Genomic DNA, 14,156 nt, shown 5'->3' with positions numbered 1-14,156 from the left:
CCTGCTCCAATCAGAATCCGAGCCTCCCCCACTTTGGGGAGCAGTAGGGTGCAGGGGGAGGCGCTTAACCGCCCCCCTTCAGCATCACCTCCTCAAAGCGCTGCTGTGAGGCCACTGCCTGCCTTATATATATATATAAATGGGAGCTTCAGGTCTGCTTGCTTGCTCACTTATCCGTGCCTCTTAACATCACCCCCTTTTAATCCTCCCCCTGCAAAAAAGGTTCCCCAACAACGACAACACCCCAAAGTCTAGGTCTGTTCCCTTGTCATTGTAGCGCTGCAGGCGCAAATAGATCCCAATGTCTGGATGGCTTAAGAAAACCTTCCCGTGGTCTTCCCAAAACCATCTACTCTCGTGCCGTTGCGCCGTTCCCATTCCTTCGCGTACCCGGCTACATTCCGTTCCGTCGCGGCGCCTGCTACCTGCTTGCACATGGCTGGCCTTCGTTGCCTGTGCAAAAAGCTCTGGCCGGCCTTTGGCTCTCGTTTCCCCCATATGCCGGAACGGAGCGGGCCCTAAAACAAATGGCCCCTCCCTCTCCCTTCCCCGCCTCCCACCCCTGGCTGCTCGACCCACTGAGCTCCATTGTTTCCCCTCTCATTGCCGCGTGAACGAGTTTCGACTGCAGCAGCATCGAGAAACACAATAAGCCCTTCCGTGCGTCGCTGCTGGGGGAGAGGCCCCTGCGCCAGCCAGTGCAGCGTAAATGCGCAGCGGCAGAGAGCACGCACCGTTCTGTTCAACTGGAACACAACACGGGTTCAGAGCCCGCCCCCAAGAGCCAGGCTTTGGGGCCCACAGGGTGCATCCCTGCCCGACAGAGGGGTGGGGAGAAAAAAGCGTCTGCCTGCAGGTTTCTGTTGGCAGGAGCGGCAGAAGGGGAAGCCGCTTTATTCTGGTAGCCAAGAATGATTTCAGGGAGCTTAAAATGCAGAACTGCAGAAGCTCAGGGGAACGTTTGGAAGCCAGGACTGGCCCATGGTTTTGTGGTGGTGGTGGTGGTGCTAATGTAGGCGAAACAAAGGAGCAGGAATGCTGGATAGCGTGGAATGCTGATCAGGGGTGGGTAGGTGGGTGGGAGAAATGTCAGTTGTGTGCTCACACACACGGCCATCGAAGTGGGGAGCCCAGGCGCCCCACTGACTGCGTGCTCCTTGATCGGCTGACGTAAGGCTGGCAACGGGAACGCCGCCTTAGCCAAATGCTTTCTGTCTGTTCGGCCTTCTTTCCCACTCACTGTGTTATGGCAGTGAATCCGGGAGCAGGCCACGGCCACGACGCACGTCCGTGGTGCCATGTACCAAGTGCAGGGCCGCGCCATTCCTTTGGCGCTGAGGGCCACCTGTGGCATCGGGCGGGCAGCTGACCGCTGTGGGCCACCCATGCACATGAACACCCGGCCACGCATAAGCACGGGCCTGATACAGGTTACTGGGAAGAGGGAAAGCCAGTGCGGCGTAGTGGCGGTGAGAGTGTTGGGCTGAGGCTTGGGGGACCCGGGTTCTAGTCCCCACTCAGCCATGAAGCTCACAGGGGGGCTTGTCACGGACTCTCTGCCCAGCCTACCTCGCAGGATCCTTGTGAGGATACAGTGGGGAGGAGGAGGAGGAGAAGTATGTAGGACACCCTGAGTTCCTTGCAAGGTGGGAAATTAATAATAATAATAATAATAATAATAATAATAATAATAATAATTTCTCAGAGATCTTAATCCAGGTCTCTCGGATGGGGGCAAGAATAAATTATCTCTCCCCCCCCATCTCAGATTTCCTGCTCATGATTGCCATGTTTGCTGTGGTGTTTTGTTCCCAATTTTGCAAATTAATCCCACGTGGCGTTTTCTGCGTCTCAGCATGTAATTGGATCCACGTCCTGGCTCATCTTTTTACGTAGCTTGATGCCCCTAAAGCCATACAAACATCTACCAAGCCAGGCTTTTGCATCCAAGCTGCACATGAATTGGATGGGAACCAGCGTCGCTCAAATGGTGTCGTCCAGGAGCAGGCAACGGCGCCCAAATTCGTGCCCCACAAGCAAGTCCATGGCATTTGGGGAGGGGGGCGGTTTCAGCATGGCTTGACAGCATGGCCAAAGCTCTCCCCTCCCCACCAAGGCCGACCGGGCCTCCGGTCGGATGCTGCCACCTGCTGCAGCCGCAAACATCGCATGAAAGGGCCGGAGGACGAGCGCCTGGCTCTGCTGCTCCCCGCAGGGCTGGTGCCAGGGGTGGGCCGGGCCCGGGCTGCTCCTCTCCTCCCCCTGGCAACCCTCTCGCTCTGGCCCAGACAATGGGGGTGGTGAGAAGGAGAAGGAGACGCCCCCCCCCCCGGCCCCGGCCCGCATGCTCCCTGGGCTCTCTCTGCCTGCCAAGCAAGCAAGGGCGTGAGAGAGCAGGAGCAGGAGCAGCGGCTGACAAGGGCAGGGAGAAGAAGGTGGGCTCCCGGAGGGAGGGGCCCATGGAGGGGGTTTGGTCCGAGGGTCCTCAAGGACCTGACGGGAAACAGGGGGGGGGGGAGGGAGGGAGGGAGGGGCGCGTGCGCTGCTGGAGCCCGTGGAGGAGAACGCAACGGAGCAGGGGAAACGGAGCCAGCTGAGCTGCAAGGTGGTGGCGCTTGGGGAACCTTGGCGATGGCCAAACCCGCCTGTCTGCCCGTCCCTCCGGCTCCCCCTTCCGCGGGAGCCGCGCGTGCCGTCGCCTGCCAGCAGGGCCCTTCCCTCCGGCTGCCTAAGTCCCCCGGGTCCTGGTCCGCCTCTCTCATGATTGTCCAGCAGGGCCACCGAGCGGTACGAAAATGGCACTTTGCCAGTGATGGTGATGATGGTGATGATTGATTCCCCCTCCCCCCCCCCCATGCAGGGACGTGTGGCAATTCTGTGGTAGTAGCTGGGGCTGATGGGCTTCCTTCGGCCTGGCTGGCTGCCATCGAGCTCTCTCCGTGGATAGGTTTTATCTGCAGCAAGCCCTGGATTGCTCAGGCCGAGGTGTGAATAATTTAAGGTCTGTGTTTAAAGGTCCAATGGAGGTTTAGCTGTTTATCCCTCCACCTCCGGGTCTCGAGGCGGCGAATCCTTTGCTTACCTTCTTGCCGGCTGGTGCAGTTTCTCTCCACCTCAGCTCAGCCTCCTTCCTCTGCCTCCTTTGTTCTGCCTTCGCCCAACCCAACGCCCTTGCTGGGATGGGATGGAATGGAGGGGGCAGAGGTCTGGAGTGAGCAGCTGTCCGTGTTCTCCGTTGCCATTGCTCCCTGCCAGAGGAAAGAGATCTGGCCCGAGGGGGAGGGGGAGGGGGGCCTCTTGGCAGCCCCAGAGGGGCAGGTTTAGCCTCCCCCCATCACCCCCCCCCGGGCTATATAAGGCCTATTTAACATGCTTGGTTTTCTGCTTGTGTAAAGAAGCTGCTAGGCGTGGAGGGGGCAATCATGAGCTGGGCTGCAGCATGCGGGGGGGGGGATTTAAATGCCTCCCCCCTACGCACACACACACACACACACACACACAATACTAGAGCAAGAATCCCATCCAAGCTGTTATTTGCCATGAGAGGGAAGCTGGTACTGGAGCCAAGAGTAGCTTTGCCCTTGTGAGGAGGGGGGAGATTTCCATTGGGACCATGGAGTGGAGGAAAAGGTTAACCGACACCCTCACACCTACACCCACGCCATGGTCCCAATCCAGACCCTCTTAATAAGAAAACTGTTTTGCTTTGATTGATTTTTATTTCTTTTGCATTTCTGTACCACTCAATAGCTGAAGCTGATATGTGGAATGTGCTGATGCCTTTAATATGAAGTTAGCTGTCAACGTATGGCTAAGAACGGAGCCAGGCGCCTCTGTGTGAGCCATTGCGGTGTCAGGATGCTTTACGAGACCTTCCCATAGATCTGCTGGTCACTCTCTGTGTGTTCCGATCCGGAGGCCTACGGGGCAGGGCCCTGCCAGCCTGCCGACGGAAGGCCGCCCAGGGAGCGGAGCGGCAAGCGGGCCTTGAGCCGTGGGGTTGTCCTGAGGTTCGCGAGGGGACCGGTTTGCCATTGCCCGAGTGCCATCTAGTGGGAGATGGAGGTGCAGGAGGAAGGCGCCGCTGAACACGGAGCCCGGTCAGAGGCATGCAGGACGTGGCGGCCTTTGAATGCGCCGGAGCATGTAGTGGTTGGTGGCCACACGGACTGGCAGCAATGGCTGTCCGGCACTTCAGCCTGGAGTTTAGCCTGTGCTGCCTGGAGAAGCCACGGTTCTTCTCCATCCTAAAAACCAGCAGCTCTTTCAACCGCTCCCCACAGTACTCGGTCTCAAAATAGATGCAGTGCTTGTATGACCGCGGGGGTGGGGGGCAGACACGGCATGTGCCCCCTAAATCTTTGTGGCAGGCCCCTTATTTTCATTTTCTGGAGGCTGTGGTGGTGGTGGGGGGGGAATGGCTGAATTGGGAGGAGCTGGGGAAAGGGTTCTGGCCAGAATTAAGCCTCCCCCATCCACCACCCCCATAATTTAGACACTGGGTTAACGTCTTGTGTCCTGCCATCCTCAAACGGCTGAGGGTGCACAATAGAGCCACAACAGGTGAAATGAACCTGCCCTCAGTATTTCCCTGCACAACGCTTTTTCCATGGTTCAGCCTTGTGCTCTTCTGTGAGATTGGAGGGGCTTGTTCAAGGGGTTTTTGCCACCTTCCTGCGCTAATCATTCCTATTGTTGCTCCGGAAAGAAATGGGCTCCCATTCCAGGCCAGAGCAGCTGAGCAAAGGCAACTTGATGAGCAGGACAATGGAGGCGCCTGCATGTCGTGGCGCTGGGTTGCACCCGCCTGCCTCTGAGGCTCTGCCCATTACAGCCCTTAATCCCTTGCTATTAGCGGCCACCTGCCACAAGGCGGGTGATTACCAAGGTGGGATTTCCAGGCCTCTTTTCTGCTGATGGCCAATAAATGGCGCTTTGAAGAAAGATTCCAAGCAAGACAGTCTGAAAGGAGAGCTGGAGAAAGGAGGGGAGGGGGGAGAAGGCAGCCAGAATGCCCCCAGATTTGGCGGTGGGGTCCCTAAGGCTGCAGCTCCGCCCATCCATCTATGCTTGCCTCAGAGTTCGTCCTACTGGCCTCTGGCAAGTCACCATCGCCCTGGGGCTGCAGAGCAGAGTGGGAGCATGCTCCGGCCAGGGCCTTTCCAGGCCTTCTGAGCCCGAGGGCCAGGGGAGCTGTCGGGCCACGTGGGAGCCCCAGGAACAGCCACGGCAGCAAGAACGAGGCCGACCAGGCCCCACCCGTGGGCCGCCAGAGGCAAAGCGGCAGGACGCCAGCTCCCCTGCTCCCTGCCTGGAAGAATCAGAGAATCATAGAATAGCAGAGTTGGAAGGGGCCTACAAGGCCATCGAGTCCAACCCCCTACTCAATGCAGGAATCCACCCTAAAGCATCCCTGGCAGATGGTTGTCCAGCTGCCTCTTGAATGACGCTCTGCCCGATGCCCGGGAAGTGCCGGACTGGAGGGAGGCACACGCGGGATTCTGCTCCAGGCTAACGGGAGGCTGCGGCCCTTCCCTCTCAGGGTGAACGCCACTGCAAAGGGCTGGGTGGGGAGGGCGACCTGGCCCCAGTGGAAGACGTGCCGCTCCCACGCAGGCTTTCTTCCTCCCTCCTCACTCTTGCTTCCTTTTGTGTCATAGCGATTAGATGGTGAACCTGCTGCTAGGGACAGTGTTGTCGTTTAGTCTTTGTACTGTGCTTAGAAAATTTTAGGTGCTTCATAAATGTTTAATAACAACTAAAGGCGACGTGTACACTTTTTGCCAGTGATTTAACCCTAGGATCATGTGATTTTCATGTGTACTTTCCTCCAATATACACATTTTTGTGTGCATTTTTGAAATGAGAATTGCATTGTAAAATTGTAAAAATAATAATGCAGGGCCATTCCAGCTCACTCATAGGTTCAGGAGGAATGGAAGTCCATATAAAAATTTAGACCAAACAAAATTCTCATCCATCCCCAACAATAAATACAGCCCAAGAGATTTCGGTGTTAAACTGGCAGAGTTTGTAAGAGCAAATTATGCAGAAATATTAGGCATTTGAGAGACATGGGGGGCATGTCCACATACTGAACCCTCAGCACAAAAAGCCCTGCACCTATTTTCCTTCCTGAAATTTGGCAGACGTGATCCCCTCTTACAGGGCCACTGCACCTGCAAATGTCAGCCATCCTGAGAAACCGGGGGGGGGGGGATTGTAGCCATTAAAAAAGACCAAAGAAAATCCCCATGAACCTTCGGTTCTTAGAACCTTGACTGGAGTTCTGTTCCTAAGCCAAAACAGGCAACCTTCAAATCGGTCTGCGCAGAATCTAGGTGGTTTTGGTTGCTCTGAATTAGGTCCCTGTCGAATCCTAAGAACATAAAAAGTGCCATGCTGGATCAGAACCAAGGGACCACCTAGTCCAGCACTCTGTTCACCCAGTGGCCAACCAGCCATCGGCCAGGGATGAAAAGCAGGACATGGTGCACCAGCAGCCTCCCACCCATGTTCCCCAGCAACTTGTGCACACATTCTTACTGCCTCGAATACTGGAGATAGCACATAACCATCAGGGCTAGTAGCCACTGATAGCCTTCGCCTCCAGGAATTTATCCACCCCCCTTTTAAAGCCATCCAAATGGGTGGCCATGACTACATCTTGTGTTAGTGAGATCCATAGTTTAACTATGCGCTGTGTGAAGGAGTCCTTCCTGTTATTTGTCCTGGATCTCCCAAGAATCAGCTTCATGGGATTATGACCCCGTTGGGTTCTACTCTTTTGAGAGAGGGAGAAAAACGTCTCCCTCTCCACATTCTCGGCACCATGGAGAATCTTGTGGTTGGTGCCCGTCTCTAGACTTCTCAGGTAGTTCTGCCTTCTTGACCGCTCATGCCCCTATTTTCCAAGAACCTGCTGGGCTGGGGGGAAGAGGTCCATTTCGCTTCTCCTGGATGTTCCCAAGGCGTCCGGCAGTAATGATTTGAAGCCAGTTCTGCTAACTCCTCGGCACAACCTTGTTGTATTTGTCATGGAACAGTTGATTGGTGCATGATTTACTGCTAATTCCGTAAGCCAAACAGACCTTTTAAAGTGTTAATTAACAGCCCCAAATGAAAGAAGCTCATTAGTAGTTGTTGTAGCTAGCTCATTAACAAGCCCAAATTATTTTGAGCTAATTAGAATTCTAAGCCAGCAGGGTGCTCTGGCCAATCCAAAGCAGGCAGAATGTGAGAGGGGGAAAATGGGGGTCTGAAAGTGTCATATCCTGGCATGTCAGATGGAGGATGGGAGAGATGTCCCTCTCTCTCTCTCTCTCTCTCTCTCTCTCTCTCTCTCTCTCTCTCTCTCTCTCTCTCCCCCCCCGTGTCTGTCTGTCTGTCTGTCTCCCTCTCTCTCCCTCCGTCTCTCTCTGCTTCATTAATCAGAGAGCGCCATATTAATATTATCAGTGTTGCATGAAGCAAGTCCCCGGGTTGTGTTACTAACTGCTCAGTGATCGAATGGAGAGACTGGTGGTCTTGTGTCAGTAAATAACACCCATGAAGAAATAAACATGAAAATATATATAGCCTCAGAAAATGACTTGCAGGGTTGAGGGGAGAGAACGTCACGTTGACGCCTGTAATCAGGGGTGGGTGGGGGTGGGGGGCATAATCATTCTTCCACAAGCCAGAACGGGTCCGAGCCCTGTGAGGCGCGCTTGCAAATCAAAGCACAAGCCCTGGGAGCCACACGGTCTGCTTTATTACGTTGAGCTGAAGGGCCAGGAAAGAGAGAGGGAGGGATCGTGGCCTTGGGAAACAGCAGCTCTTGGTACTTCCCCCGCCCCCGTCTCCTCCCTCCCCTCCCGCGCGAGAGTTGGATCCAGAAGAGTCTGGATTTGCAGGCTACACAACAAGTCCCAGGCCGGATCTACAGCAAGCAAGATGAAGAGCTTGGAAAGGTGGCCCGGGGTGGGGTGGGGGGCATGGCGCCAGGGCGTGCGCCGCCAGTGGTGTTATAAACCGTCATCAAGCCGTCGTGTAGCTGCTGCCTTAGACGAGCTGCATAGGAAGAGCCTTGCTGTTTGGACCCAAAGGCAAACCTCGTCCCCCTTCCTGTTCACACAGTGCCCAAGCAGCTGTCTGCAGGAGCCCAGAAGCAGGCTGGGTGGGCCATCGCCCCACCCCCGACTCGCGTCCCTCAGCCACGGGGGCCATCGCAGCCGCTCGCCATGGGGGAATTGCCCCTGAGCCCTTTTCAGCATGCAGAAGCTTCCCATTTGCACAGGAAACGTGCAGGAGCTGAATCCGGGCCCCATGCCATCAGCAGAGGGGTCTCGGCCTCTGTGCACGGGGCAAATGCCTTCCCTTGCCCAGTCTTGGGAAACAGCCACCGCGTGAACCATGACTTAGCATGTCATGTGAACCTTTCCTAACCATGGTTGCTACATAACCGCAGTTTAAATACACTCACTGACCACTTGCTGAAAAAGGCTTAACGTGTTGTCTGAACAGTCCCAATGATTTGTAGCCCACCTTTGAGGATTATCAAGGCAGCAAGCAGCAAAGAGATTTAAGGAGAGACGTGCTAGCTGTCTCCACATATCTGATAGGCTGTCTTGCAGGAGAGGGAGTGGATCTGTCCTCTGTTGCTCCAGAAAGCAGGGCAAGAACCAAAGGGTGGAAATTGCAGGGAAGCGGATTTTAGCTGAACATGAGGAGAAACGTCCTGACCGTGAGAGCTGTTTGACAGCGGAGCGGACAGCCTGGCAGGGGGTAGGCTGTCCTTCACTGGAGGCAGGGAAGCAGAAGCTGCCACGGATGCTGAAGTTGTGCAGGGGGTGGAACTAGGTGACTTCCAAGAAGGGCTGCTGGAGAAATCCGCCTTGGATTCTAATGAGTTCAGGTTGCTATGAATCCGGCCTGTGGATTCATCAGGTTTGTGGCCCAGTTTTTCATTTTGGGAACGAATGCAAATTAGTGCATTTGCAGAAGTGCCAATTATGTATCAGTGCTAATATGCATTAGCACAAGTAGAAAGAAATTCTGGTTAAAAAACAAACAATTCTTCCAATGAGCAGACAATGGATCGAAAAGATACCTGACACCCCGTGAAACACAGACAGAAGGGATTTAACGAGATCCATCCATCCCCAGTGCCAAGATCCCTTCCAGCTCTATTGTGCTGTGAAGAGAGATGCTTAAAAGACTAACAAGTCAGCATTCTTAGCATTCAACAAGAGGGGTGGGAAAACCACCACCAGGCCACCCCAGGGGATCAGCGCTCCTGATTCCTGCCCAGGCAGAAGTGCGGTTGAAACACCCAGGCCTCCAAAGGCAGCCATGGAGGGGATGTCTGGAGGGGATGAATTCTACAAGATGGACACCACCACCGAGAAGGCCCTCTGCCTGTGCACTTTCCCATCATATCCCAACTGGAGAGAGAGAGAGAGAGAGAGAGAGAGAGATTGAACTGCAAAGAGTAGAGCCAAGGAAGGCGAGACGGTGCAGTCTGTGACATTTCTATCAAATGCTGGCTGCGATCGTCTTTGAACGCTAAGGAAGTTACTTACATAGAGAGAAGTTTGCAAAGCAAAGTAGCGCATTTTTGTTCTTTGAGCTATTCTTTGAAGTGTGTGTGTTTATTCATGCGAGTTGTGCTTTACACATCTTTGTGGATGGTTTTTTTTGTTCTGACACACACACACACACCCCGGCCGGTCTTTGAGCCTGATTTCTGCACCTGTGACACCTACCTTTGAACAGGCCGGGTTGGAGGTTGTGGGAAGCCGCTCGGGGGCTTTCATGCCCCTCCGTGTTCTCGACCTGCTTGAGAAGAGGGGCGGGGGAGGTGCAGAGATGTTGTGGCATGAAGACCAGGCCGGGGGGGGGGGGGGCTGCACCTCCTCCGCCTGGGCTGGCTGCTTCCTCTGCCTTATCTCGGAGCAACAGACTGAGCAGCGCCGGCCCGAGCCGGGAAGCGCTTGTCTGTTCAGAGAGTTTACCAGTGTAATCCGGCGGCTTTTATTTCCTCCCACAATATCCTATCGGCGTTTGGCAGCTGGGGCTGGGGCATGGCAGCGATGGCCATCTCCTGGCCTCCTCCAAAATCGCTGCATTTGAATGGGGGAAGAGCGCAGGGAGGGAAAGAGGGATCAGGTGTCTTCGTGAAGCGGGGCCGCGGCTGAGATTAAATGCTTTCCAATACAATCCAATTAACTCTCAAATTGAATAGCAATGCAACGGATAATATACGGCCCCCACGCTCGGCACGTATCCCTCTCTGCCTCCCTCCCTCTCACTCCTCTACAAGACCGTGTCTTCGTGGCTGCGTAGATGAAAGCAAATAGCTTGTGAGTTCACCTACGGTTTAATCAGATAAAGGACAATTAATGACAGACGATACCACCTGGGTGCACGGCAGCAGGTGACGCTCGGTCGTCCGAGAGAAGGGCGTGTTAAAAAAATGGAGGGGGGCTCATGCGACATTCAGACCCCCCACCCACCCCCACCCGCCTTCAAGGAATCTCTCTCAGCAGAGGTTCAAGCTCCCTCTCTGCAGGTTCTTCTTCTCCCTCTGGTGTCGGGAGGACACCCGGAAGGTCAGGCTCTGACCCATGGAAGCAGCGTTTGATTCAGGGCGCGAAAGCCCTGAGCCTGGATTTGCCAGCCGTGTGAGCGGAGACCCCGGCCCTGGCCCCGGACCCGGACCCGCCCATGCCGGGCCTTTCCTCTGAGGCCACAGATCAGGGTTTACACTTTTATTCACGCAACGGCGTCAGGTAAGAGGCATTCCAAGAATCTGCTGGAGCAGGCTGCAGCGCAAAAGCCTGAGAAAGTTGCCTTGAACGGAACTGGGGGAGATTGGTTTAAAACTGCAAAGGACAAGATGGACGCGGAAGCGGAGTTATACTTTGGAGGGGGAGTTGTTTGGGGGGGTGGGCTCCTGGGTCTGTCTGTGTACCTGCCCTGGCCCCTGGCCTGTCTTGCTCCTCCTCCTCCTCGCCACTGTTGTCTGGGCCAGAGCAAGAGGCAGGCGAGCCGGCAGGTGGCGAGGGTGCTGAGGAGGAGCGCGCCCAGGGGGCTCTTGTCCTTGGGGCCCTGCTGACTTGTGGGCCTTGGAGTGGTGCCCACCCATGCTGGCCCTTGACGCCAGCAGCCCTATACACACACCCCCACTTCCCTGCCCGTGTGATGGAACTGCCTGCCTAAGCACCAAACAATGACTTGACATGTGAGATCCGCGTCCCGGCTGCAGCCCGAGAGGAGACCTTTTGCCATGGACCATCTAGGCCAGAGGGTGCTTCATCCCTGGGACGAAGGACTGGCCCCGTCCTCCTTTGCAGCCTTTTACAGGGGGCTCGTTCCGCTGCTCCCCCCGTCCCCAGAGCTGCCTTATCCCTATTTCCATCCATCCGCAGATGCTGCCCGGGCGTTCGTTATCGGTCCTGTCAACTGAGCCAGTGATAATTGTGTCATTGAGCTCTCGCTGGTTTAATCCGTTTGCCTGAATTGCTCTCTTGTCCGCCATTGTTCCGGACGTGTCCTTGAGCCCTTCCTCCTGTACCCTGACATCTTCATCCTATTCAGGAGCCTTGAAGTTTGCATTCCTGCGGGGGCTGCTTCATCGGGCTGCGTCCCCCGCGATTTCCCGTGAGGCTGCTTCTTCCCCACATCTCTCAAGAGTTCACTTGGCTCCAGGGATGGAGAGGCCCTGCGAAAGCAGGCCGTGGGCCGGCTGGGATGGCAAGGCTTTGCGCGCCAATCATTTCTTTCGGGAGTGCCTGGGGTTCACATTCAGCCCTGATCCTTTGAGGTTCCCCAGGTGGCCCCGACCCCTTCCCCCAACCACCGATCCCGTGATGGTTTCCCGGCAAATCCTTGGAACCATCAACACGCGTTGGCTCAGCGTGCTGCAGGCCGAGTTGGGCACTGGCTGCATGGGGCGACCAAAATGGAAACGGGGGGGGGGAGGGGTGGACCTAAGAAGAGTCATTGGCCCCCACCCCAAACGGATTTCTCTGACATCCCTAATTAAGACCCATTCGCTTTCTATGAGGCTTGCTCTTGGCGGAGATGAAAATGGCCAGAACGGGCTGGTTGATGTAGGTCCTCAGAGCGGCCTGCGTTTTCGGGATTCTCCTTGGGGGCGTTGCTGTGGGGGTTGTCATGATGGGCGGCTGTGCTTCCAGATTCGCCACTATAGATCTGGATCTCCTGCACTGAGCAGAGGGCTGGACTAGATGGCCTTCAAGGATCCCTCCAGCTTTAGAATTCTGTGATCTTATGGGGGGCAAGCCTGGCTTTGCATTCCACCATCTGCATTTGCACCTTGACCTGCCCCACGTGGTTCTTTACCGGGGTGGGCTGGCCCAGGAGACAATGTAAAACAGTTCTCCACTACTGCACGTTCCGTCGCAGACACAGAGAGATTAATAGATTCCACCACTGGAAACTCATCACAGACATCAAAGAGTCCCCAAGCAATTTGTAAAATAAATAAATAAGTGGGCCTGGGAAAAGACCAAACAAATACATACATGGGAGAGAGACGGGGGACGTGTGTGTGTGTGGAGAGAAATAACTCCTTTTGCTTGGATTTGAAAAGCGCCTGTGATGATTACTGAAGGGAAAAGGGAGCTTTGAACATTATAAAATTATATATATATAAAGGAAAAGAATTCTAAATAAACCTCAGGCTGGCAGCGAATGCAAAGCTTTTAGATCCCTTGTAGTAATTGCAGGGGGGCTGGAAGTGGGGGGGGCTGTTGTTCAGCATTCATCCAGGGGATACTGGGGGGCGCGCCAAGGGGTCCCTTTTAAATTCAGCTTTAGACGGACGCTGACCATCTTGCTCGGGTGCCGTCAGGCTTCTGGCGGTGTGTGGTGTTTCACCTTGCCCTTCCGTCTGAATGTTCGTGCTGCTCGGCCGTGTTCTTGGACAGCGTCGCTCTTCACTCCTTGGGCCCGGGAGGAGCGGAGCAGCGCCGAGCGCCTTCGCTGAGGTGGGAGTAGTCTGTGGGGAGGGGGAGGGGCCTCACCGGGGCCAAATTCGGCCCACAGCCTGGAGTTCCCCACCGCACTGGGGAGGTGCTCTGTAGGGGGTGGGAGACATTCAGTTCAGCTCGTGGTTGATCAGGATTTGTCCCTTTCGCTCCTTCTGGGCTGAAAACGGACTCCGGCACCATCTCCCGCTGATGCCGGGCCTTTCCCTGCTCGCCGTGGGCTTCGCAGGCCCCATAGAATGTGCTTGGCAGCAGGCGTTGCTTTGAAAGTTGCACATGAAAAAAATGGCTCCCTTTGAAAAATGCCCAATCGGTGGGAGAAGGCGGAGGACGTTTCAAAGCTGCGCACAATTGATGCCGCGTCTGTTTGGAAAGGTGCGCGTGCAAATACGCCTGGATTCCGATGCCCAAAGGGAAACAGACCGAGTTCGCCATCTGATACGACCTCGAGTTGGAACGAGCTTTGAGATGGATTTTGGAGGACCCCATCCAGCTCGCCTCTCCCTGGCTGCGGCATCCTCAAGGTGGCATCCCCGTCCCGTGAATGGGACCCATCTCACTTGGCAGAAAGGGGTTCCACGGACCCCAAACATCCCTGGATGGGCCTTTAATTCTGAGGGTTGGGAAAGAACGGCGTCCGCTGGCGGAGAGTGGCCGGGCCGGCACGCCTGTGGCAAGCGGCCTTAATGGCCCAGCTAATATGGTTACGGGGAGACACCGGAGCAGCCCAGAGTGGGTCAGGAGCCGGGCTAATGGCATTGCAGGCTAATGCAGACATATGATTTTGTCAGAGCCACCTTGGAGCCTCCCGGGGACAGAGACGGAGCTGACAGCCGCAGCTTTCGTGAGCCCCCACCATGCCTTGGGTTGACCCAAGGATTTCTCCGTGGCAGGGCAGGACTGTGGGGCAGAGGAAATGAGCAGCAGATAAGTCTGCTCCTCCTGTATCGCCTCTGCCCAGTCCAGCACGGGACGTAAGGAGGAGAAGAAGAAGAAGAAGGTGCGCAGAATGTGGACAGGGAGACATTTTCCTCCTCCCCCCCACCCATAATATTAGGGCCCAACGGGATCATCCCATGAAGTTGATTGGTGGGAGATTTAAGACAGATCAAAAGAAGGACGTCTTCCCACAGCACATAGTTCACCTATGGAACTCACTAC

The 14,156-nt window shown here is 55.4% G+C and overlaps 1 protein-coding gene across 1 annotated transcript in view; it reads left to right on the top strand.

Annotated features, from left to right (window-relative positions):
- CCDC33 (coiled-coil domain containing 33) overlaps positions 1–14,156 on the top strand; it is a 123,812-nt gene that overhangs the window by 89,164 nt on the left and 20,492 nt on the right. Inside the window, exon 13 of the mRNA XM_063142607.1 lies at positions 8,088–8,117. Coding sequence (XP_062998677.1) covers positions 8,088–8,117 — 30 coding nt within the window. The remainder of the gene's footprint in view (positions 1–8,087; positions 8,118–14,156) is intronic.

This window comes from Elgaria multicarinata, chromosome 16, assembly GCF_023053635.1.
Source record: "Elgaria multicarinata webbii isolate HBS135686 ecotype San Diego chromosome 16, rElgMul1.1.pri, whole genome shotgun sequence".
Lineage (NCBI taxonomy): Eukaryota > Metazoa > Chordata > Lepidosauria > Squamata > Anguidae > Elgaria > Elgaria multicarinata.
This window is presented reverse-complemented; position numbering and strand designations above follow the sequence as displayed.